At 35.6% G+C, this 25,022-nt stretch overlaps 2 protein-coding genes and 1 long non-coding RNA gene across 6 annotated transcripts; 2 read left to right on the forward strand and 1 right to left on the reverse strand.

The window, feature by feature from the left end:
* The first annotated feature begins 41 nt into the window (after positions 1-41).
* LOC113684069 (dynein axonemal assembly factor 9) lies at positions 42-22,149 on the forward strand. Of its 4 annotated transcripts, none has more exons than XR_016183525.1 (43): positions 42-266; positions 6,894-6,979; positions 7,845-7,857; positions 8,599-8,673; positions 8,971-9,002; positions 9,326-9,450; positions 10,290-10,383; positions 11,005-11,098; positions 11,305-11,332; positions 11,646-11,723; positions 12,198-12,256; positions 12,606-12,648; positions 12,972-13,027; positions 13,321-13,462; positions 13,630-13,760; positions 13,885-13,969; positions 14,054-14,175; positions 14,298-14,343; positions 14,533-14,644; positions 14,789-14,859; positions 14,985-15,035; positions 15,218-15,305; positions 15,619-15,722; positions 15,850-16,051; positions 16,233-16,257; positions 16,475-16,567; positions 16,670-16,790; positions 17,008-17,096; positions 17,180-17,232; positions 17,717-17,819; positions 17,919-18,044; positions 18,147-18,184; positions 18,458-18,501; positions 18,605-18,693; positions 18,798-18,884; positions 19,212-19,260; positions 19,528-19,585; positions 19,690-19,731; positions 19,825-19,863; positions 19,975-20,189; positions 20,640-20,726; positions 21,136-21,229; positions 21,468-22,149. XR_016183525.1 is itself a non-coding variant. In XM_027201373.2 (43 exons), exons 1-43 carry the CDS (start codon positions 178-180, stop codon positions 21,587-21,589), a joined length of 3,582 nt encoding a protein of 1,193 aa, XP_027057174.2. In that variant the 5' UTR covers positions 42-177; the 3' UTR covers positions 21,590-22,149. The 4 variants fall into 4 exon arrangements, 2 of the variants coding, with proteins under 2 accessions (XP_027057174.2, XP_089052080.1); XR_016183524.1 differs by having other exon boundaries at positions 19,972-20,189; positions 21,468-21,706; XM_027201373.2 differs by having other exon boundaries at positions 19,972-20,189; positions 20,661-20,726.
* On the reverse strand, positions 18,892-20,054 carry LOC149051170 (uncharacterized). Its single transcript, XR_016183531.1, has 3 exons — positions 19,935-20,054; positions 19,641-19,781; positions 18,892-19,044 (listed from the first exon to the last, which is right to left on the reverse strand). It is a non-coding gene; the product is annotated as an uncharacterized LOC149051170 (long non-coding RNA).
* Positions 22,150-22,762: 613 nt separating the features above from the next.
* LOC149051171 (ATP synthase F(0) complex subunit e, mitochondrial-like) lies at positions 22,763-24,991 on the forward strand. The gene is made up of 4 exons (XM_089195964.1): positions 22,763-22,866; positions 23,284-23,338; positions 24,233-24,334; positions 24,809-24,991. The coding sequence occupies exons 1-4, from the start codon at positions 22,837-22,839 to the stop codon at positions 24,820-24,822; spliced, it is 201 nt and encodes a 66-aa protein (XP_089052090.1). The 5' UTR covers positions 22,763-22,836; the 3' UTR covers positions 24,823-24,991.
* The last annotated feature ends 31 nt before the right edge of the window (positions 24,992-25,022 follow it).

Consider the following 25,022-nt stretch of genomic DNA (forward strand, 5'->3'; position numbering starts at 1 on the left):
AATCGCATCCGTGGATGTAAACAGAACTTTTTCAAGATGATATTCCAACGCGCCATTTTGGATTTCGCGGCAAAGTCCGAACTCGACCAATCAGACACAAGCTTCGGTGACGTCATGGTTTTGAATAAGCGCTAAAAATGGCGGCCATGTTTGTTGTGAATAAGTTTTTGCAAGATTATGAGTGACTTTGCAGACAAACTTGCCTTTCCAAGGCCTGTTTCGGCTAAGAAAAAAGGTAAACACCAGCTGTACTCGCCTTTTGTGAGGTAAGTCAATTATTTTTTACAAGTTCAAGGTTAAAATTACTGGGTTTTAGATCACTTTGGCGAAAACACTTATTCAGGTCGGTGACAAGTCAAATAAAAAAGAAAGGACTCTTTTCCCTCAAAAATGTGACAGAATTTTGCCTTCACTTTGTGGAGTTCAGAGTATGGTAAACTTTACCTTTCCAGGGGTTTTCATCCTTGCGTAGAGAATTACATTTTGAAGTATTAATGACGTTCAATTTTTACGACCACTCTTGCAGAAACGTGTTTATTCCAGCTAAATTGAAACACAACAATAAGCTAAAATTATTATTGTTTATAGAGAAGACGAAGATTCTTTTCCTCCGCGGTGGGGATCTATTTTTGTCTAACAATGAGTATAATTGCTTTTCTCCAAATTTGCGGAAAACTTGTCGCCAAATCTAGGAACACTTAGATCCGAGTGGCAGAAGTTCCTATTTCGTCCATGATCGTTAGTGCCTATGGTTGTGAACCCGACATTTAGATGGCAAATATTCAATCTTAATGTGTATGCTTAATCAGAAAAATTGTTTACATCTTTGCACTAAGCGCAATATAGACGGTTGTCTTTGAGATATATTTGCAGCTCAATTAAACATTAGGCAAAATGCCCTGGAGTAATACGAATTGCCAAGGCTAAGGAATAACCGAGCAACCGATACTGCGATAAAGAATGGGCCACTTCGATTTCCGTAATAAACGAAGTGGTGTAATACACAAATATGCCGATTGATTGTTTTATTCTTTTGGTTAGTGAAAGCGGTCAGATCAAGAAAAACCGACCAAATAAAATGCGCTTAAAAATTCGTTTTGTCACTTTCCATGTCAGTTTTGTTAACATCTCTTTGATTAGGGAAACCCTTTTGTGTATTTCTCTAACTGTCAGATCACAATGAATATGTATACGGTATGTATATTTTGCAGCCTGGTCCAATATTTAACTTGAGTTCTACTCTATGTTTTTATTCGATCTGGTTTTAAGTGGATTTTAGCTCCTCAGAGCATTCGTATATTGTTCGAGTTTTCGTGACTCCTTTTAAAAGCTAGACCCGGCGAATTTGATGTTTACACAAATTGCTCAACGGGTGACAGGAAACTCTTTCCGTTCTTGCAAAATTATCATCTGATCATTATTTTATGCATATGGGTTCCTGTTTTTATCCTCTACTATCTCTGATAGTAAAAAATTAAAAAGGAGCACACAAATTTTCTAGATAAGGCGACATTATTTTGTCGAATATACTAAGGTTGTACTCATTCGCATGAAACCTTTTTTCACAAAATAGCAAGGTTTCTCTTGAAATAGGCTTGTAGGTATTTTCTACTCAGAAGTTACAAGTTGTGGTTTAAGTAAGGTATCAGGTATCCTCTGGTAAAACTTCCGAATACATTTCAGTCAACCTTTGTCAAGGAAAAGTTATTATGGCTAATCTAAGCAGCATATTGACTTGTGATAGTAGGTTATCTTTTGTTAGAAAATTGTCTGTGGACAACTGTATTTTCAAAGAAATTACAGAAAAAAATTAACCAATTCATCACATGGAATGTATTTCCACATGGTTAATTTTGGCATCTTTGTAAAGTGGACTTCAGGATAGTATTTATAAACAAGCCAAATATGTATGATGTGACAAAAACAGACATCAAATGTGTGAAGGTTGACACAAACAGCTCAAACTGTTGCCGACAGGCAGTAGGCTTTCTTCAGTACAATGTATGTACACCTGGGGTTGGGCTGCTCCCAACCTGTCCTTATGTGTAATTTTGAAGGCTTTAATCATGAATGGCCTATTAAATTGCACATTTCCTAGCAACCAAAATGGTACTTTAATTTTACTGAGTATTGTGTTTAAGAAACAAGAAGCTTGGCTTCAGTATCCATTGAACTTTTTTCAAACTGAGCCTTGTTGTTATAAAAAATTGATTATTTAATAGTATTATTTGAAATTTGTCTCAAGAACACCAAACTTCTCATGTTTATCTGTCACTGTGAGACATTCCTATTCATCAATGTCCTTGCTTCACACAGAGGAAAAAAAAAGGCTATAAATTGATGTCATTAGTTATGGATCAGTATCGTGTATTTTAGGTCTTCAACTCTGTGTGAAGAGTGATAACTTGAAATAGAGTGTAAATCAGCATTCTATTCACTGTTCTTTCATGACTGGTTCAATTAGAGATTACAAGCAAAAAGTATAATATTAAGAACTGTGTGCAAATCATTGCTAACTCTGTGGAACCTTATCTCTGACTTATAAATCATAAAACAGTGTCTGGTAAGTTTCTTACACAGCAATGGTAAATGTGTGCACACTAATAATTGTGCATTAATTATCATGGAACAAAAATGTCCCATTAAATAATTTAGATTTTAGCTCCTGCAGTATAAGCTGTAAGCACAAGTTGACATACAAGGAAAACACTGATTTACTCTAAAATATGTCTGGAAGAATAGGAACAGACCACTCTCCTAAGCAACTACTTCCCTTGAGGAATCAATTTGTGAATAACTTTTTGTTAGTGAAATCTTTTTAAAAAACATTTTATAGTTGCTATAGCTGCTCAAATTTCTTGTGCAATAACAACTACTAAGATTTTCTCAGAGTGTGTTTGTGTGTGTTTCTAATTGGCAACCTCACAGGTGCAGCAAGAAATAGTAATGAACAGTCATTTATGATATTGCATGATATCCATTTGATGGGAATCTTTTATTTGAAGAACTCCATTTACTTTTTTCCCTTAGGAAAAAAATATAAGAGCAGAAATAATCAAATGCTTTAAGGTTTTTGCTTGGATTTTTCTCTTTAGCAACCATGTTTTCCTGCACCAAAGGTTGTTATAAGGTTGTTGACTGTATTCATATTAAAGACTATGGAAGGGAAGACTTTGGTGGCAAGGCCATACCAAATCAGAGCTCATTAGCTTTGGTAAATCATTAGCTTTGGCAAATCAATAGCTTTGGCTAAGATATTAACTTTGACTGTTTTGATAAGTGCATCAAGCAGCAACTCTTTTGAATAAGCTGTGACATTTTTATGACTTAGTTTTATGGTCCCAAGTCAAAGTGAGTAAAAAGTTTTCCTAAAAAGTTTTTCATGCTCTGTTATTTTCTCCCCTTAAAACATGTTTCTTCCTCTTTGGTTGGTTGAATATTGAGCCTTAAGATGTTGGGTGAATTTCAAAAATTAATGATAGCCATGCTCGATATTCTTAAGACTGGAGGTGTAATCAATATTTCATGAGCAAATTATTATTTCTGGTTCCCATTTCAAGTTGCTGTATGGCAACTTTGAAGAAAGTTGGGGTTGGATCCCTGTTGTTCTCTCCTGATACATTGTTCAAGTTGTTTGAACAAATCCTCAAAAAGAAGAGTCATAGTTGTACCACAGTATTGTTAATGTTTGTTTTAATGTCCAGGGGCATTAAGGAAGACTATGGTAGTAGACTGTGATTATGCACCCCGGATAAAAGAGGTGTTTGGTTATTTGTATGTTTGTGGTCAGTTCTCTTTGTTATTAGTGTGGGAAGACAGATTTTCACTTGAAATGTGAAAATGTTGTCTCATTTTAAAGTCTTCACCCTAAATGCTGTGTTAGGGTGATAGTGTAGTCTTTGTGATCTTTATAGCTCATGGAAATTATTGGGACTAGAGACAGTTGAGCTGATCAAGTGATCCTTAATAAGGTTATTTAGTAAAATAGAAAGATTTCTATTGCAAACCACTGTTAATTGGGATTCCATGGTAGCAGTGTTAATACAAATCCTTGTGCACTAAGTCATGTGAAGCCTTTCTTCAAAAATTGTGCTAGTTGTTATTAGTGTTTGCTTTTAACCACGTAGACCTGATGTGGTATAAAAAGTCATTCAGGGGCATATATTTTTTCTTTGACTTAGTAATAGAGAATAGTTTTTTTCCTTATTTCTCCCATGTGTTTAAATCCCATTGTCATTTCCCATACTTATCAGAATGACTTACTGGAACATTTATATATTTAAAAGCAAAGTAAGAGAGCACCATGTAGTAAAAGCAAAAAGTTTTTGATCAAGTTCATTGCTAAATGAGAGCATTCTTGTTATTAATATGCTAGAAATTTCCAAATGAACTGTTGATTTTCTCAGCTGTGGTCTGTTTGTTTTTCTGATGTAATCATAGTTTGAATTACAAAGACAGAACTGTCTGTGATCTATGGAGAGCAATCAAAAGCAGTCATGATTAAACTTGCAAATGAAAAAAAAAAAACAAGAGCAGTAATACAATCTACGCTGCACATGACGCCATTTGGATATCAAGGGTTTAAAAGCCTGAAAAAAAGCAGAATTACATTTAGTTGAAAGGTTGAGCTCCAATGTTCTTTGCTCTGTCTCATTTATTTCCAAATTATTGTTATGTCTGGAAAAGTGTATGTTGATTAGTTTATCCAGACTTTCTACCTTTCCTGTTTATTCAGATTTTTTCCTCCAGTGAAACAATATCTGTCAAATTTATACTAAAAAATAAAGTTTTTAAGGAAGTGCTTTTTAAAATTAATTCGTAACATATTCCCCATAATTGTTAATGTCATTATGGAACAATTTTCCCACTGTTGGACCAAGCAGCCTTTAAGTCTTACAGGATTATGTTGTTGTTTCAATTTATGTAACCACAGAAATATAATATTAGTTTGTATCAATTGTTTGGCGTGTTTGGTTTCACTGATAAGTTTACATTTCACCATGTGTTCAAATACTACTCAGCCAGTTAACAAATTCCTCCCTTTGAAGTGTCCTTTGTGTCTCATTGTAATATTTTAATATTAATATGAAGGGTGAAATCCTCCATTAAGTCACAAGTACTGAAAAAGACAACTAAATGGAAGGAAGATGTTTAAAGTTATGGAAAATTTTTATTGCTTTGGAGTTTGTCACTTTGCTCTCTTTCACCTGATTTCTTTGAAGTTGGCATCTTTTTATGTTAATTTGTTACTAACCTGAATCAAAATCAAACATTGGCATGGCCAGGTGGCTCTAGATGATTCTTGGTGTTTACTTTGAAGTTTACACCTTTGAAATAAGTTATTTGGCGAAGTTATTGATATTTGACTGTCTTCTTTCGTCTGAAAATTTGACAAGTGTGAGGAACTTCATCATAGTGGAGAGAAGAACCTGTTTTGTTGGCAGATACATCAAGACAATTCGAGCAGAGGTCATCTTTCATCAAAAAGTAACCTTTGTTGTGTGTTTGGGTTTGTCCATGGTCAGGGTAATCTAAAAGTCCATAATGGGCTTATGCAGAACAATATCATGCTGTCCTTGTTTACCTTTAATTTGAAATTTTTACTCAAGAATATTAAATTCAAATTTATTTTTTTGTGGTGCTAATTTCATGCCAGTCGTGAGAGTTAAATTACAAAGGACAGTGACTCTTAAAGATTAATAGTCCACAATTAGTGTTACCTATGTTTAAAAGCAATTTAAAGTAGAAATGCCATAGAAATATTTTTTGTGACCTCTTGCTGAGAATATTGTTCTGTAATAAATATACACAACTTTAAAATTATTACTGCCTTTGATTGCTGTTTTATTTTTTCATCTATGTCATAATTCCTGCTGTTGACAAGAAATTTGAATTTGGAGCTAATAAGTGGACTTTGTTGTGGATTCTTCAGTCATTAGTTTTACTTTGTTGTTGGTTACCTGTCAGCCCCTGTCATCACAGAGCCTTGTAGTGTTAGAAAAATCTACACCTTCTAGCTACCTTATCACTTTTGTGGTAAGAGTAGGAAGGAAATATAGTACATGTAACGATTAGCAGTCAAGTATCTTTTCCCAAACTGTAACAATTTATTTGGAGAGAATTGTCAGTGATGGTTAATACCCTATACTAAGGGAACCACAAAATGATATCTAATAAGCTTATCATCAAAGGAACATAAGTCATGCGTTTTATGCCTTCCCTTTTTAAAGTGAATGTTTGACAACTTAGTTTTAAACATACCTGTAGAAAAGGTATAATAAAATCAACCTTAGGCTTAAATGTTCATTAATTTGTTATAAGATCATTTTGCTCAGAAGGCTCTACATGTATATTGATTCTTAAGAGTATAGTGCCTCATGCTCAAGCAGCAAACATTTTGTTCTTTCAGACAAGGAAAAAAAATCTTGCTACCAAATTTGCAGCTTTAGTTGCAATTTGGCATACTGTGATTGGCAGTCCTATAGCAAGTTGTGATATTTTCATCATTTATTGTTCATAGTTCAAAGTTAAATTGTGAAGAAACATTTGCATGACATACTTTTTAATGCTCCTTTGTTTCTTCATTAAAAAAATTCCTCTTGGTCATGTAAGCTCCATTCCAAAGTTTTAGATCTACTGGGCTGGCTTTGTTTGTATAAGCCACCATTTGTCACTATGTGATGAAGGACAATGTTCTCAGGCACAGCTGAGTTTAATGCTCTTGGAAGCTTCACCCAAACAATTTAAGGGGAACTAGGCATGTGCTGATATCCTATTCTGGCTAGTTTAGAGGAAAATTTCCAGATGTCAAAAAGAGTACAATTTCTTCAGTCTGGTAAAGTTTATGTTGCATATGATTAATGTGTTGTCACAAAATTATGGATACTTTACAGTTGTGCAAGGTTACGGAAGGTGCAGGAGCTGTTAAGGTGCGATAAAAATCAACTTTCCAAGATAGATGGCATCCTCTGTATACTTGGTAAGAGTGCAAATGAAAAAAACAAATATTTTTCAGTAGCCACCCATAGGTCTATTGTTAGGCCATGCAAGTAACTTTGCTGTCCATATATATGTAGTGTACATGTAATGGTGACTGAAATTAAAATTTAAAATTTAAATAATTTGTGTTATTTCACTGTGGTATAAAACATTTCTAGAGATGACTTTGTGTGCTGCTAGTGGTGACTCCACCGGTTGGATGTCCCATCTGAATGTTTTTAAGGTGCATTTTTGACCCCTGGCCATAGTAATTGTGTTGTATCTTAGGCATGACATCATATTGTCACACGCAAATAGTCATGGGTATGATTACACACCAGCAAACTGGATGGAAAACCTAGCCAATTTGGGAAACTTTTAATTCCATTCAAGAGGGGTAGCATATACAAGATGCTTCCAGGAAAGTTTTCACTAGTAAAAAAGTCAGGCCAAAGCCTATTACTCCAAAGATCTAATTGTTAATTTTGCTGCTACACATTTCCTTGTTAATTAGTTATGAGAAATTGGTATGTGATCAGGATTACAACCTTTACCTGATAAGTCTCAGTGTTTTGTATTCCTGTTTGCCAAATGATGTATGATAAAAACAGCCATTCATTTTTCTTGATCTAATAAGAAGGTGAATATGTTAATTTAGGCTCTGTTTTAAGAAAGGACAACTGACAGGCAAGTCTGTTTTAGGCTGTTCTAGCACTTGATTAAAAATGTGCATATATCAACATCTGACAAGTTGTTTGTGTAAAAATTAACTACCAATATTTTTATTGAGCCTTTAGCTGCCCCTTTGCACATGTTTGATAATTTGTTATAAACAAATGATATTATCTTCCTTTTTGCTTATACAGGTATTGATAGCAGGTAAGATACCTGTACTTCTCTCATTACCATATTTTCATGTTTGATGTTGTTATGGTTTCTTTAATTATTTGTGAAAAAATATATTTAAATTATGCTGTTTAAACTTACGAGCATTAAATTATTATTATTATTATTATTATTATAAATAAATCTTGAACAAAGTTAAAACCTTTTGATCACCAGTAATTATTTAAGTATAGGAAATCGTATGAACGCGAGTGCATTTCGTGATTTATGGGCACGAGTGATGTTTTGAAAGTTCTCAAAATTGCACGAGCCGTAGGCGAGTGCAATTTGAGAACTTTGAAAACATCACGAGTGACCATAAATCACGAAATGCACGAGCAGGTTCATACGATTTTTTATTTATTATATTCTCGACAAAATTACTCCATCGCGCTACTCTGCACGCCTTACGAGTACAAAAAACACTTCAATGGGTTCCAAAATGCTCACATGTTTTATTTGAACCAATCAAAAATGTAATGTTGTGACAGGTAAATCAAGCGTGAAGTTCTTGAAAGTTTCTCAGAAAATATTACAAGCCGAACTGTCAGCCATTTTTTTATAATTTGGTGTTCAAATTTGGCGCTTCCCCGGTGTTTCCATGGCAACTTCTCCGTATTGCACTCTATAACCTCTATTGCACTCTATAACCTATTTATGCATTCATCATTGACCAATCAGAAACGCGATATTTTGTTGAGTATATAATAATGACAATTAATGGGACTGTTTTAGGTACAATGGTGGAACCAAAAGCCTTCTCAACTACTTACTCTTTGGCTTTTGTAAACTCACACCAGTGGATTTTAGGTAAGAAAAAGAATGGTGAGAGTAAACCACAGATGTGAAATGCAGTCACCTCTGAACTTTTCAAGCAGGCATTCACACAAAACATATCCATAGGCCACACTGAAGTGAGAAAATTTCTTTTCAATTGGTATGACATTACTGTTGGTTTAAGTATGTGGAAACATGTATTCTGGTGCAAGTTCTTGGTCTCATTTCTTTGTGTCAAAACAATCATATTCCCTTTCTGACCCAGTCAATTATATAAAAAAACATCTGAGAATAATACTAATTTAACAATTGTGATGTTTATTATTACAGTGGAAGTAAAATTACAGAAGAGGAGCTAGAAGGTAATTGTATTTCCAATGCATATTTGTACTGCAACATTGTTATTCTTGATTATAACCATCATATTAAAATTTGTTTTCAATTTATTGGTACAGTCATGCTGTTTTATAATTTTTCCTGAGGTTTTTATGGTCGGGTGTTTAGAGGTAATGAGGATGGACACAGTTTATCCTAAAGAGGGAGAGTTGTAACAAGCAATGTTCTACAGTTTTGTTGTTTTAGAAGAATTTCATGAAACCCATGTTTGTTACTTATAATGAATACACTGATGCAGTGTGAACTATTAGCTAAAAATGTCCTTTTGATGTTATATGTTTGTTGGCAGACATTCTGGTTGTTGTGAAGGCAGAAAGTGTTCATGTGTACTGTAATCCAATCAACTATCCTCTGCTGCTGCCACGCATTGCACATTGGAGGAATCTACGTGTCCACTGCCTTGACAAGGAACTGGTACTGTGTGTGTTTGTGTTAATAATAATAATAATAATAGTAATAATAATAATAATAACAATAATCTCTATTTGAAATGCAAAATAATGGATCAGATAGACTAAAAAGACTATCTGGTATTAACCCATGTGCATATATATAGTATAAAATCTGTATATAATAAAATTATAATAAATACATAAAAAAAGGACTAAAAATATCATGATACAAAATAGTAAAAATAAGAATTTACAAGAATAAATAAATTATAACATAGTCCTTATTAGTATCTATAACATATTTTCTATGAACATTGTATTAATTAAAAAAATAATAATTCAACTAATCAGTTAAGCCAAAGAGCATTTATGTTGATTGTGATTCTCTTGTAATAAAAATTCAGAGTTTACTTTAAAAGGTGCTGAGATTTGTTATAGTTCTGATATCCCTTGGAAGAGAGTTCCAGTCTCTTACAGCAGCAAATTCAAAAGTTTTTTCACCAAAACCCGACTTAGCATTAAGAACATTCAGTAAAGAGTCATCTCTCAAAGAGTGAGAGCGAATACTCAAATGTTTTATAGGTTTTCTTGGAATTGCTTTGGACAATTAATATCATTCACTATTTTAAATGTATTTTTTAAATATTGTGACTTGATTTGCCAAATATCCATTGAAATGTTCAGACCTGGCTCTGTTGCATCCTCCTATAAACAGTGAGTGAACCTTCATGAAAACAACCTACATGTAACTTGTAGCCCTGGGTAGACTAGATTAATTTTATTGACTAGTTGGTAAAATAAGACAAAGAGTGCTACATCTTGATTTTAATTTTTCTGTCTTTGATGACAATTTGCATTTAGTATATAGATAATGAAGAGAAGGCTGAAGAATTCAAGATTCTAAGTTTCATATCCATGGTAGAGGGGTGTGATTGTCTTGGTATACCATATGGTGGTATGTAGGATTGCCATTTCTACAGTACCGCTTGTGTACACTCTAACCTAAAAACAAGAATAAAATGCACTAAAAATCGTTTGCAATTGGAAATAAAAAGAATTGTGCACATCAGAAAATTGCACATGCACACATGGCTGAATGCATCTGCCTCATCAGGTATGTATGAGGTAGTCCTTTTGTTTGATATTGTTGTTGGCAGTTTATTGTTTTAAAGAATAGGTTACAATGTAATAGCACTAAATTACAACATGGTTACTGAGGACAAACAAACTTGTAGCTATTCATTGTTTCATTATACATAGATAAATGTTTTTTGGGGTAGTTTATGATGACTGCAATTGTTTTGTCAGCTTGTGTTTTCTATTGAACATGCATGTTGTGTACTAGATGAAGTGTAAATATTTACCATAAAAGCTACTGGATCTTGAACTTTTTAGATTATGTAAGAAGTGACATTATAATGGAGAACTACTCAAATGTGGCTGTTAATTTCCAACTGTTTTGCACTGAGTATCCAGACTGTGAAAGAATACAAGTCTCTTGGAGAAAACCAGTATGTTAGCCCAAAAACTGACATCCCTGTAAGTAGTAAGCTAATAATATGTTGTTATTTATTAGTACCCACCCCTGGTGATCAGCAGCCTTGTTTTGACCCATTTGTGTTGGAAAAATGGCCCCTAATTCAAGCATTTGCACTGGAGGGTTTTGGCAGGTAACATATACCTTTCTCACCTGATAACTTTTTGCTTCCACAGTCTACTGTATTAATCACTTTTAATAAATTTTTGCTTGTAACAAAACTGTACTCTGCTTGTTTTTGTTTCCCTTGTTTTTATGTAGTCTATTGTCATGTCTTTAAGGAGAGTGTTATTTGTATGATGCAATAATCATTAATTTATTATCTTTTTGCCTCTGCAGTGGGGGATTTTTCACTATGAAGCACAGGGTAAGAGGAAATTTTGGTTGACAGTAAGTTTTTACAATAACTCTACCTTGCAAAGGTAAGACTGATTAGTGTGGCTTTTGGAGTTAATCACAGTTTTGGAAACATAGAATGATCAGATATGGCATCCTTCTTAGAGGGGCTAATACTTTCCTCTTTAACCCCCCCTCCCCTCCCTATCTGGTCAGTGTTGTGCCCCGTTATACCCCTTGATAAAGAAGAGCCTTGTGGTGGTAAGATGTTGTCGAGGACATGGCTGTCCACATCATTTGTGATAAAAGAATCTTTAATGATTACTGTATTTATCAATGGTTAGGTCAGTGATGTCACTCAAGAACTGGACCAGATTTATGGCTTGTTGGACGCTGTGGCTGTAGAAACCCTTATCACGGAGGTAACTAGTATTAATGGCTAATTTTGTTTTTAGTCTGTTTATCTACAACAAATTAAGTAATTTAGGAATCACTGTTTGATTGAGTGTTGCACAATACATACAAAAAAAAGGCATCTCAATGGCTAGCCTAAGAAGTTAAATTTAGGGAAAGAAAACTGCATGAAGTGTGGAAAAAAGCAAGTGACCAACTTTGATTGGTTTTAGTCTTGAATGTGGTTGGTTGTAACAGTGGCACACATTTTCTGGACAAATCACAGAGCAAAGTAAGGCAAAACCAAAGCAATTGCAGATTACTCTGGACACTCAATTGAAAATTGTTGTAAGAATTAAACAGGGTACATTTTAATTCAGTAGTCACCGTTTTAAATCTCTCTAGGGTTATAATTCCATCCTGAACATATTGAAATTAGTTTTAGAATTAAATTTAGTCACTAACAAAGGTGTACTATATTTTTTTTCCCTGCTTTCCTCCAGACTCTTCCTTTGTTTGAACGTCATTGTAAATCCATTCTTTCGAATGTGGATGCAGAGAGGTGAGTGTAACATAGTGTTACTGTGTCATACCAGCTAACAGTCTCTGTGAGAACCATGGTAGGAGGGAAGGAGGGAGAACAATGACTACCCACTGTATTGTAATTGTTACAATTGTAATTGGATGGTCCTGGAAGGCATTTATACGTTATAATCCCAACTTTCCTTCAAAGTGTCACATAACTAGCTTTTTATTGTATTTTGGTTAACTTTTCCACAAGATTCAGTTTGGTTCCTGTTTTGATCCCTTGTATTCATGAAAGTTGAAGTTGATTCTTGGTGATTCAAATGTGCCATCTAAATATCTTAAACAGGTTTTCGTTAAAGATGAAATCTCTTTATTTCTTGCAGCCCAACTGAGCTTCTTAAAGTAACAGAGAGAAGTTTGAGCGAGGTTAGTTGCCCACCTGGCTTAGAAGGAACTATGGTGAATATTTTCCTCACTTTGTGATTGTTTGGTGACAAGGACACATGCTAAAATACTTTCAAAAATGACACTAGCTGGGTGCAAATTTGTGTTACTTACTCGGTTGTGGTGTTTAAGCTGTTATTTGTTAAATATACATTGTAGTCATGATATGATTTGTATCAGCCACTTTCCCTTTCTTAGCTGAAGATCAAGGAAAGAGTAACACCTGTTTATATATGGGAAGCTTAGGTATGACATGGTCAATTTTGAGAAACTTCCTTGCCGTCATTGTGTTTTTATTCTTGAAGCCCATAGTGAGTTACTTTACTCATGGACACATTGTCGACAGGAGCAGTGCTAAGAGGTAATACTCTAGTTTGGACAAGAACTAAATGTCTATTTAAAAAAGTACACAGCTTCTGTAGAGAGCGATTTACACAAAGGTTTCAAGAAAGACTGATTTTGAATTATAAATGCTCAATATACATGAGGCCTGTAGTTGAGGTCATATTGTAGAAGTTGCACTTGACCTCTTGATAAGTATCTAGCGATGTGTTCTGATGATGAGTTAACGTAGCAATAAAAGTAAAACAGAGTCAACTGCCTGAAATAAATCTATTGATTTACTATTGACTGATTGATTTGTTCTCCTTGCAGTTCCCCAGAAGATTCTCAACCTTTTGTTCTCCTGGGAGCCCACTCCACAAGAAAAAATATACACAGTTGTGAAAAAACCACTTCTAATAATAACACTGCAATTGGAAATAGTGGCATTAATGGTGCTCCTGCTAAACATATGGTGAGATGTCAGAAAATTTTTATCTAAGGACAATACCCTTGTTTACAAATGCAACATTTAGTTGGACAGGCCAGTCAAGTAGGCTGAACTAATGCTCTCAATCCAAAATAGTAGACACACAACCTAAACTACAACAATAACTTTCAGCCTTAAACAATTTTTCAAAGGTCTCTTTTGCTGTGGAACCTAAAGGAAGAATAACTTGTGCAAGAACATATTTTCTACGAACTGAATGTGCATTATGTTCACTGAGCGATGCAGCAAAGAATGAATCAGTTATGCATAGTAAGGACTTGAGGTATGTAACATTGGCTATTAACAGCAAAGCCTAATAAACAGTAGTAAGTCATTTTAGACTTTGCACATACCTCTACAATATATGTGGAAGGACTTGAATACTTGTCTTCTTTATTTCAATTCAGGCTGCTAATGGAACTTTATCTTCTGTCAATTAATGTTGTGTTGGAAGGAGTCAAGACATTTTCACAAACATTTAATGAAAGAAAGGTAAATAACACAATGGCAACTGAAACCTTATAAGAAATGAAGTGTTTTTAATCTTTGCTTTTACTTTCCCTCACCTCTTTTAAGAGTTACTCAAGTGTTCTGTCAGAGCTCAAGCGAGGTTTGGAAGAAAGACATATTGAAGTGAAATCTTCCTTTTTATCCAACAATGTGAAGTTTTCTGTGGAAGCTTGTGATTTTTATGGGAGGTACATATTACTTTCTGCTATTGAATTGTTTACTGTCAAGAAATTAAACTTGCACATTTAAATACATTTTGTAAAGTTTGTTAATTATTATTAATACTAATTCTATTATCTTTCATTTCTAGGAGTGTTGATTTACATGATGATATACCAATCTCTGGTATTAAAAAAGTAAGCTTTTAGTATTTAGATATTTAAAACTGACTGTTTACATTTAATTCGTAGAGTTTTATTGTTATTCCTTGATACTGTGTACACTGTATGCATTGATAACATTGATCTTCTGAAAATTTTTTTGTTTTTGCCTTCCCAATGTCTTCACTTTTCAAATTGTTTTTGCTTTATTGTGTGTTGTTTCAGGCATGTCTGTATTTGTATGACATACCAAGTATAGAGCACCCTGGGCAGATCTTGGGTTCTGTGGTGTTTGGTGAATCTTTCCTTGACTCTGCCATAAGGACACTTGTCCCAGGTACACAGTGGATGTTTGCTTAACCCAAATCAGTTCTCATAATGCTTAAATCAAGTAGTTAGAGCATGCTTGGTATTATGTAAGAGAATCACAGAGCCATTGAAACATGAAGTGAATGTTTGGCATGATTTCCTTGTTTTCCAGATGGGTCACACTCATGGGACACCTCGTTTGTTTTCCTGACAGAAAACATCCCCAGATTTGTTACATGGCAGGTATAATAAGATATTAAGTTTTTCTGTGTTTTAAACATGCCATTGCCATAGTATTGTGATTATTCTCTTCTCTTTGGACGACGAGTGGCCAAAAAAGTATTGTAATATGCTTTCTATTCTCCTAGGGGTATGGCAAAGACAGACAGATTTCTGAGGAGATTGAGTCATTTGCCAAGGTGACTTTGACCAGCATAAATGTTTACTTAAAATAAAGCATTTTGACACAAGAAAATGCATATCTCAATAACTGACGACAATTACATGGGTTAGTATACTTGATTCCTGTTGTTTCATTGTTAACTCAAAATAATTAGAAACACATCTTACACATCCTGTTTATTATTTTCTCTGTTTACAGTCAAAAGCTGATAGCGATGTTTTAGGAAAACAGTTACTGTGCGGTAACCAAGTTTTTATTTCAAGTTTGGTGAACAGTTGGGAAACAGGTTAATTCAGATTCTTTTCTTATATATGTATAATTATGAAGTCTTGTGTTTTCTTTTGGGAAAGGGACATTTGACTTTTGACCCTTGATTTCTGATTGAGTTCCAGGGTACATACTTCCTTTTCAACAAGAGACTTACAGGATTTATTGAAAATAAAATCACTCTCTTTATTTCCATGACAAGTGAGATGCTTTTGAAGGGGCTACTTTGAATGTACTTGACCTTAAATTAAATAAAGATTATGAATTCTACTCGGATATACATGTATAAAATAAATACAAAGGATATCAACGCCTGTGCTGTTGATTTCCAGGTTCGCTGTTTATCTATGAGCAAGGCTTTGTGTTTGTTCATCCCAGAACTGGTTCCATTGTGCTACAAACGTCCAAGATATCTAAACTTCAGTTTTATGACAAGGTATGGTTTTAAATGAACGTTCCTTTGGTTGCCTCTTTTGATTTGTAGTTATTTATACCACTGCTAACTCAGAAAAGTGACTTGTGAGTGAGGAATTCTAATATATGTGTTTACTTTTTTGCGGTAGGACACGTCCTGTGCTCTCCTGATCATTTCATATCATCCCAGTTCAAAGGAAAGTCTACCCTATTACCTTACAGCCAAACAGAGTCACGTGCTGTTGGCTCTCACGCCTCGTTCCAGAATTTACAGACAATTTTACTCTGATGTGATCCGCCTGTGGAAGGAAAGGCAGCTGCCAAACTTTCCACAATTTGAAACTGTTGACGGTAAGATAGAGAGATTTCCCTCTGAAGCTTGGTAAAGAGGTTTTACTCAGGCTTACTCCAATAAGCATAGGCTTTCTCACTCTCCGAGATAAGTTTCTTTTCATTTTCCTATTTGGGCATTGAATAGTTAGAGGTTTAACTCATCTTTTTCTTTTTCATTTTTTTTTTCACGCGCTTTCAGATTTGCCCTACGATTTAAAAGAACAGTGAGTAAGAATTTTTTGAGAATTGCAACTATCCTTTCATTTTGATGTGTATGTTTTGGTTCAATTTTATCCTTGGTTCAAATTTTATTTTCCTTTGTTTCAATCTCATTATCATACATTACAATACCCAAAAACAAAAGAAAATAAAATTTGAACCAAAGATAAATTTGAACCACAACATGTACATGTGACATGAGTGATTGTTCAATTCTTTTAGGCACGTGAATTTGCAACAGTTGTTAAAGCTTTCAAGAGGATCGAATATACAGGATCTATCTACAGCTGAAGTCCTGCTAACAAATTTAAAAGGGTGAGGATAATTCTTGTACAAGTTGCTTGATGTGATGCGCCGTACTAAACATTGGCGTGATGTATCACGTACAATTACTTTATTCTTCTCGTTTTATTTCAGTTTCCTGTGTCATTGCTCCGTGAGCAGTTCGTTTGGTAACACGCCTGTTATGTGTGATGGTTTACCTGTGATTCTAGGAAATAAGCGTGTAGAACAAGGGAGGCAGTCAAGGGATTTTGAGGTAAAGGAAAGTTGGTTGTTATTTGAGATCCCCTGGACTTGTACGAGGAGGATCCCAGTTGTAATGGTTATGATTTATACGGGACACGATATACAGGCATTCAGTGTTAAAAAGGCTGAAGATTTAACACTACAAAAGTAAATTCAACATGAATTACTATATCCTCTTCGTTTCATTGATTCACTTTAATTCAGCTGCGTTGTTTGTTGTTTTTCAGTTATTATTAACCATCCTAACTGGTGTCCCTGGTAGCAGTAAAGAGTCTCTGTGTTTAGCTCTTGTAGCACTTGCCAAGGAAAACAGCAAGTATGTTAAATGTTTATAATCTGTTTATGAGGACCTGTATGTTATTTATACTGATCATGAACACGGTTCTTATTTTATGACAGGTGGATAATCTTACAGAGGCCAGTCAGTAATTCAGATACTTTTGACCCTAAAGGTGTGTTGTCTAGTATCTTAAGCCAGGCTTGGTGTTGTCGGTCTAGATATTTTTTGTCAGTAATTTTTCACTCTCGATACGGAACTAACAGTTTCTGAGGAACTAACAATTCTGAGGAACAAACGGAAAGAAAGTCATCTTTTGACGAATATGGAGAGAAATGACCTCGCCTCGTTCTTATAATTAGAGAGTACAATGATTTCGGGTTTTAATTACAATGTTAAAGTAAGACTTCAGAGTGCGATTTCAGAGTAGTTTGTAAGGGAACCTAGACCCTTGTTCTGCATGGACGTGTATATCTGGGACCTATCCTTTTTCCGCGAAAAAGAAGGGGAGGGTGGGGTGAGTAAGAGAGCACAGCATTATTGTTTCGAATTGAAATTGCCTTATTGCGTTAACTTTATTTCTCTTCGTTAGGATTTTAGCCCTGGTCCTTCATCAGGAAACTTTTTTCTCTCAATTTTGTCTTCTTTTATTGTTTCAGTTTTACAAGAATCACTGACCATAACTTTGTCAAGTCAGCGACGCCTGCATGCCAGGCTCTCAGCCAGCGGTAGACGACTGCGAGTAATTGTGGTCACACCAGGGTAAGGCGCTCCGAGTAATACCGTGAAGTTATGGGGGGGGGGGGGGGGAGTAGTGTTGAGTTTGTTAGAGAATAATGAGCTCTTTCGATTGTTTGTAAGGTTCACTGATGTAGCAGAGGTTATTCAAGCAATAAGGACTCACCCTGATGCTGAGATGTCCAAGTGTGTCAAGATTGGTGCTGTCACATGCTGTGTAGACCCGCTTAATACCTTTATGGAGCACAGGTGAGAAAATCCATGATACAGATATCGTCTGAGTGATATTCTTTCCTAACTTGAAAAACATTCATGGAAAGTCTTTTGTTTGTTTGTTTGTTTTTTCAATAGACTGACATTGCCTATGCTACTGGAACAGTGCGCTCAAGGTTTGTGACAAACAAATTCAGTTCTTACGATGTGCATGTATTGTTCTGAGTGTAGAGACTCTATCAACACATGTCGCAATTGAAGATGACCGGATGAAAGAAGCTCTCTTTGTTAGCTCGAGCGTCGGACAACAGGCTTTTTCCACACATGTACATTAAAGGGAATTACTGAATTGACTCATATCTACGAGTCCAACTAAGTTTTTGTTCCATTTTTTACAAGAACGCTAGTATGTGTCAAAATTTTCTTGTACTATTTTCTTATTTGAACAGGCTGGGTTAACAATGTTGTGTTTACAAGCTGTTTGGAGCCTCAGGTAAAATTTCCCTCAGAACCTCTACGTCTTTTGAAACATTTAACGCAACCGATCTTATTTATGCTAAGTTCGTAGTCTATATTACAAATTTGTCTTTCTCTAGAATGAGCAGCTCAGCTTTGTCCAGAAACTGGTGCGAGCTTGTAACCCGGATGTGGCTTTTATTCTCGCTAAAGGAGGGGAAGTTACAAGGTAGCCTATAGCTTTTCCTGCGTATTAGTGAAGAAAGAGCTCTTACAGCTCTGTGCTACATGCCAGTTTGAACGCAGCTGATAGTGTTTGTGGTATGCTTATAGGACACCTGATGTTGAGTTAATTCTGTCAGACAGTGCATTTGACGAGGACAGGATGGTACAGAAGAGAGAGCTAATGTGTCCCGGCTGGTAAGTTACTTAAGATAGCGACAACCAACTTACAGTTCGAGGGCTGTTTCCTTTCTCTTTCCTGTTGCTTTTTTTTTTCCTTTATCAGTAGTGCAATTGTTACTCGCTTTTTGCTGTTTACTACTGTATGGCCGCTTCTCGTGCATGTTTGGTCGACAATCTAAGATCAAAGAACTCCAAAGTGAAAGACATTTGGCTTTTTCAGACATATAGTTGGATCAAGACAGGATGGTACAGGTTTATAACTTAGAAAATGGATCAAAACCTTCAAGTCGAAAATATCAATTATTGTACAGATATCAACTTTAGCTTCTTTTTATCCTAAAGGTCTTTGGGTTTGTTTTCAACTGGAATCACAGAACCGCAAATTAACGAGGTATTTTTTAAGACAGTTACGCGTTGACAAATCACAATGCACTTGTTGGAATTAAATGATTTTATGATCAGTGACGTTTCACAGTGCATGTGAAAAAACCCATTCCGTAGTGTGCTTATAAATGAGATCGAGGAGTGTCTGCTGTAATCAGCAAACACTTTGGATATCAGCAAAGCTAACCTCGGTGCGCGATCTGACGTTAAAGTGAATAGATCATGGTGGACATATTTAACTTAGCTGAGGGAAATTTTGATCTTTTATTAATAGATTGGTGTGGCATTCTATGGACCACTAAGCAGGCAGAGATTTGTTTCGAACCTTAAAGGTGGGACATTTTAGCAAAGTTAATTCAGTCAATTTGTTTTTCAACTAATAATTACCTTACTGAATCATTGAGCAGTCCATGAAGTTCACTGCTTCTTTTTATAGCGCTCCATGGACCCATATCATCCAAGGAGACACATTCAACAGGTTGGTTCAGTCTCTTGGGTGGTTTACTTTGTTCTCTTGCTGCCCTGCAGCTTATTAGTCAAATATCACTATTATTTATCTTTTCCATCATAGGGGCAATTCACAGCCTACAAGGGCATGCCTGTTTCTCAGGTAACAGAGCCAATGCATTCTTTCTCTTTGAACATTGAATCAGTGTAACGATACGAAAACTTTTGTCTTACCTCATCACGCTCTCTCAATTTTTTTTGTTTCTGCCAGAAGAAGATCCTGATAAAAAGGTACACGTTCACTGGTCCCGTCTGAATGGATTGCTAAAAATGAGCCCCGTAGACAGCTCTGCTGTTCCGCGACCTCCTTCAGCAAAGGCCCAACAAAATGGCACTGTGGAGGGAATCCACGAGTACTTTATCGTTTTCACTGGATTTAGTCTTCAAGAACAGGTTTTAAAGGACTGGCTCAAAACCTGTTGTAAACCGGTATGTTAACTATCGCAGTACAACTATGATGCCTGCAAACTTGTTTGTGAAAATCTAGCCGCCCTACTCATGAACACAACGTGCGCAAAACTCTTGACCTTCAGTAAAAAAAAGTTGGAATGTGATTTTTTTTTTGGTGTTTATTGCATTGTCAGTGAAATTTAAGACAGGTTTCTGTCTATTTTGGGTCAAAGACTAACATAAACTGTTTGGAAGTAGGCGGGATCAAATCGCGTCGAAAGTTCGGTGGAGAACTCCCTGTTACACTTCCAAGTGTATTGTCGACTAAACTTTTGGAAAGAAATGTGTGTTTTAAGACTGATGAAGCTTTCTCTGTTAGTTTTCTTTTCAACCAATCTCCTTTATAACGTCAGACCAGACCGACTGGCTGTGATAGACCCTCCATTTTCATAGCCAGTGTAGGTTATCGCCCGTAGTCTTCATTTACAGAACAAAACATGTTGGTTGTAGGCACCAGGGAAACAGAAGTTAAAAACGCGCGAGGATCTGTCAGAGAAAGAAATAGCCAACGTTGGGGTAAGTACAGTGATGAGGCCACGGTCAATCCAAGTGTTTGGTAATAGCATAGAACATTCCTTGTTCCTTCTCCAAACCACAGATTTTCAGCATGACTCAACCGCGTGAAGGAGTGCGGTGCATCTGTTATTGCGATTCTTTTCAGACCACACCCTAAAGCGTTGGTCAGTTACTGTAACATACAGCCATTATATGGAGCCATTAAACGTTGAGGACAGAATGCGGCACTGAATAGTGTACCAATATAGGAACTTCGGTTGAAAAAGTTTATTTTCTCGTCATAAAAACTCTTTTATCTGTATTTCCTGCGTTCTGCAGTGTCGTGATATATAAATAGCAGCTATTGTGAGATGATTAGCTTTGTTGATTTGCATTCATTACTTAAAAATCACTGTTGTTTCATGCTTAGTCCAAGCACAAGTTTGATCCACTGCCTCCAGGCTGGTTTTACAATGGCCTACATTACGTCAGTCTTACTGGAGCCAAGGATTACAATCATCCACGTATCCTTTAATGTTGCAATGTAAACCCACTTGTGTATAGGAATAGCTGCTAGTCAACAACTACTACTGAGTTTCAATGCTTGGAAGCTTTATCGTGACAGAGTGACCTTGAAATGTTTTATTTTTCTTAGAGAGAATATAGATTTCTTACACATTGCTAGAAAAAAGGTCTTGTGTGACAAGGCAACAAACGTGTTGAGCAGGGAAAAATTAAGGTTATTCCTTAACTCACCCTTAGTTTTGGGAACATTCATAGACCGTTACTTGTTAGATATAAACGAAGAAATCACGAGACAGAACTCTCAGTCAGATGGCCATCCTCCTGTTGATATATTTTCCAAGCAAAAGGGCAGCTGTTGATTTACCAAGTGTGTTGGTTCTGAACTGAAATGATCTGTTGACGATTTAATTGCACATGGCTGTTACCGATAGTTTACTATTTCAGTGACTGTTTTGAAATATATTTATTTAGTTTAAGACGTATTTATATTACCGTTCGGATATTCTTAATCGGTTCTCGATAAAAGTTCTAAAAACCTTTTTAAAAAAATGAAAAAAGATAGGAGAAGATTAACCAAAGAAACAAAATCTCTGAGGGACGCCGACGTGTGAACAGACAAATAAATGAGTAACATTGAAATAAACACTTATAACACAGTTATAAGTGTTTATTTTAATGCTTTGAATCTTGAGATTCATTTTCTTCACCACCACCCCCCCCCCCCCCACCGGTTTTAAGGAGTGAGCACGCTTGATACAATGTAGGAGTATTTTGATATCTATCTAAAGTATTTTTGCCATTCTGTACGAATTATCCTGCTGACGTTGACGTCTCTTATAAGCAGGCTTAAGTTGTGAAGTGTGAACATTGCAATATTTCTTTGGTATTCATTAAATAATTATTTTGACCATGTGGCAAATGGTGTTGTGAGTTGTGAATGGCTTGCAGTGTAGTAACATTTAGTTGATGTATGATTGGTCAAAAAATATGATGCTACTTTCTCTATTAATCAAATGGAAAACTAAATGGCGACTTGGCTCAGCACTAGCGTTTTCCCGCTCAAGGTTGTTTTCTTCGTTTCCTCTGATTTTTCATTGGCTTCTTTTGAAATTGTTCTTTTCTTGATTAGCCGTTGTGATAAGTATAGTTTTATACACACGACATCCGTGGAAAAGCTCAATTTTTTATCATCAACAAAGTGGAAACAAGGCCGACTCAAGGAACTTGCAAAACTTACCGCAGGCTATATGATTTCGAGTGGGAGAAGGCCTCTTTCTTATATATCAATGCACGAGAATGCATTTAAAAAGGCGGTAGCTAAAAAAAAACAGAGTGTATGTGGGTAATTACCTTCCGCAGCATCCCTCTCAAATTAGTTATCATGATGGATCGCGGCTATGCGGGGCCAATCTCAAACCCTAGTCCCAAACTATCTTGGTCCTACTCCATCCGCATTCGGGTACAGCCTAGGCAAGAGCTATTTTCCTTTCTGGTCCCCAGTCTCCATCTTATCTTTTCCTCTCGTACAATGCATCTTGGGTTATCTGTTGCTTTGACAGGCGCCATCTTGGAATAGCGGGGCTTTCTCGTCGTAACTGGGGTAAAGATGCCGGTCAATGTGAATCCAGCGATTCGGGTAAGTCGTAATCATCGAATCTGTAACCTTGATGTGCTCTTATCGAAGGGAGTTCGTGAACGCGTAGTTTAAGCCTGTATGAAACTAGTTCACGCCAATAGTTAAGATAGTTCAGATTTTGTGTTGTAATGATTAAACAATATTGTCACAATGGAGACTTGCTTCTTCAAGTGGTGATCAACGTTTTGAATGGTTTTATGTGAGTATTATGTGTATTTTTGGTTGAAACAGTTTGCTCTATGTCTGGTATTATTAAATATAGTCACGTTCTTTCTTGATTCTCTCTCTTCTGGCAGTGTAGTGTAGTGTATAATCTGTGTTCAGTGAAGGAATAGAAACATTGCAAACTTCAATCCGTTTAGAGATATTTTGAGCAGTCATCAATTTATGTTATTATATTTTTCATTAATATAACAGTTTTCAAGATATGCTGCTCTTCTCATTGGTGTGGCATATGGATACAGAAGAAATGGTTAAGTAGTAGGAACAATACATATTGCAATGATTTTGAATTTCTTGGATTTGAATAGTCTAAATATCATTCATGGGTAAAAGTTGATCCCAAATTTGTAGTAATTATAATTTTTTAATACCTTCAAACCTTTCGTCTCAATTTTCTTTAATATTTTTATTTTACACGTATTGAAATTCCTTCTTACTTTGATCATATAAATTGTTAAAGCATGGAGTACAGTACCAACCATTCTTACTGGCTCATTCTTTTTTGTGCTCCCTGCCCAAAAGTTACAAAAGCCTTCAATACAGGCCCATTGTCTTGTAAACCAAAATTACATCCAATTGTAAGCCCCTATCCCCCCCAATGTTTCATCCCCCCCCTCTAGCTTTGTTTGTTATGAGAGGCAATAATCAATAATTATGGATTTTTAAGAGGGATGAGTCAGACAATGATGCTAACAAGACTATGTAAAGTTAAAAGCTAGCAGGCAGCTACATCACACAGGAATTATCAACATTAGCATCACAAGAAGATTAAATGTAATCTTAGGGAAAAGTCTTAGTTTCTATTTTGGTGATGTCCTATTTCATTTTTGTCACTAGTTTTGATTTTATTTTAAAATGCTGGGTTAAGTTTGATTCATAGTGACAGTTTTAAAGGTTAAATAAAACCAGCAAATGTAAAGCACCCTTTGATTAACAGCTTCATAGATGTTTTTAGTGCACTTGTTTATGCAATACAAAGCCCCCTTAGCTCTAAGCTTAATGGAAGCTCTGTTAAAAGCCTATATTAACCCTTTCAAATTGGATTATAAGGGCAGAGTTTTCAACAGTATTTATTGTTAATTTAGGTTTTTAATCACCCATTAAAAAAATTATCACTCAACCCTTTTTTTTACCATTTCCTCAGAGTACCTCAAACCTATAGCAGCTCGTGAGAGGGAAGAAGAAGCTGCAAGGGCCAAAGAGAGAGCAGAGCTTGAGGCAATCAGGAAAGCTGAAGCTGCTAAAGGTTGGTTAGGTTTTTGAAAGGAATTTGAAGTCTCCCTTGAAGGGAAGGTGGTACGAAGTTTAAAGGGCCCTTTATATGAAAAAAAAAGTGTTTCATCTATTACAGCTAAAATTATAAGTAATGATTCAAAGAATTCTCTGTTTTCAATGTTAGCTAGTTTACTCTCTCTTATGTTTAATGAAGCAACCAATATAAATCAACTTTCCCAAGACTACACTTGTGATTTCTTTTCCAAAACCTTTTTCCAAATTTGTGTTCAATATGTTGCTTATCTGATAGTGTTTAGGGCACCTGCCCCAGGGGGGCTATTTGATGGATAGGTACAGAAGTATTAGTTATTTTTCAGAATGACTTTTTTAAGAATTTCAAGGTCAAACCTAAGCTTCAGAAGAAGTTACAAGAGGGAGTACAGTGTTGATTATTATTTTTTTTGTGGTTTAAAATGAATGCTTTTGTGGTTACTTTCTGTTTCAGTTCCACTGTTTTAGATGGCCATCTATCTTTCTATGATTGTGGAGGGATGTGGAGTATCCATTCATGACATTTTGTCAAACTTTTGGTGCCAATTTATTCCTTTATGTCCTGTGATATTAATTTTGTAAGGCCATAATACTCTGTACTTGATAATACAATGTCAATAAATGTTTTTGAAATGACTGCTTCTTCTTGTTTCATGCTGCAATGTTAA

Source organism: Pocillopora damicornis, chromosome 2 (assembly GCF_964200805.1).
Source record: "Pocillopora damicornis chromosome 2, jaPocDami1.2, whole genome shotgun sequence".
Lineage (NCBI taxonomy): Eukaryota > Metazoa > Cnidaria > Anthozoa > Scleractinia > Pocilloporidae > Pocillopora > Pocillopora damicornis.

Excerpts from the sequence above, each read along its gene's own strand:
- LOC113684069 (XM_027201373.2), top strand. The coding sequence starts at position 178 with ATGAGTGACTTTGCAGACAAACTTGCCTTTCCAAGGCCTGTTTCGGCT. Across the intron at positions 11,099-11,304 it reads GCACTGGAGGGTTTTGGCAG|TGGGGGATTTTTCACTATGA; the intron begins GTAACATATACC and ends TTGCCTCTGCAG. Across the intron at positions 15,723-15,849 it reads AACTTCAGTTTTATGACAAG|GACACGTCCTGTGCTCTCCT; the intron begins GTATGGTTTTAA and ends TTTTTGCGGTAG.
- LOC149051171 (XM_089195964.1), top strand. The coding sequence starts at position 22,837 with ATGCCGGTCAATGTGAATCCAGCGATTCGG. Across the intron at positions 22,867-23,283 it reads ATGTGAATCCAGCGATTCGG|TTTTCAAGATATGCTGCTCT; the intron begins GTAAGTCGTAAT and ends TTAATATAACAG. Across the intron at positions 23,339-24,232 it reads ATATGGATACAGAAGAAATG|AGTACCTCAAACCTATAGCA; the intron begins GTTAAGTAGTAG and ends CCATTTCCTCAG.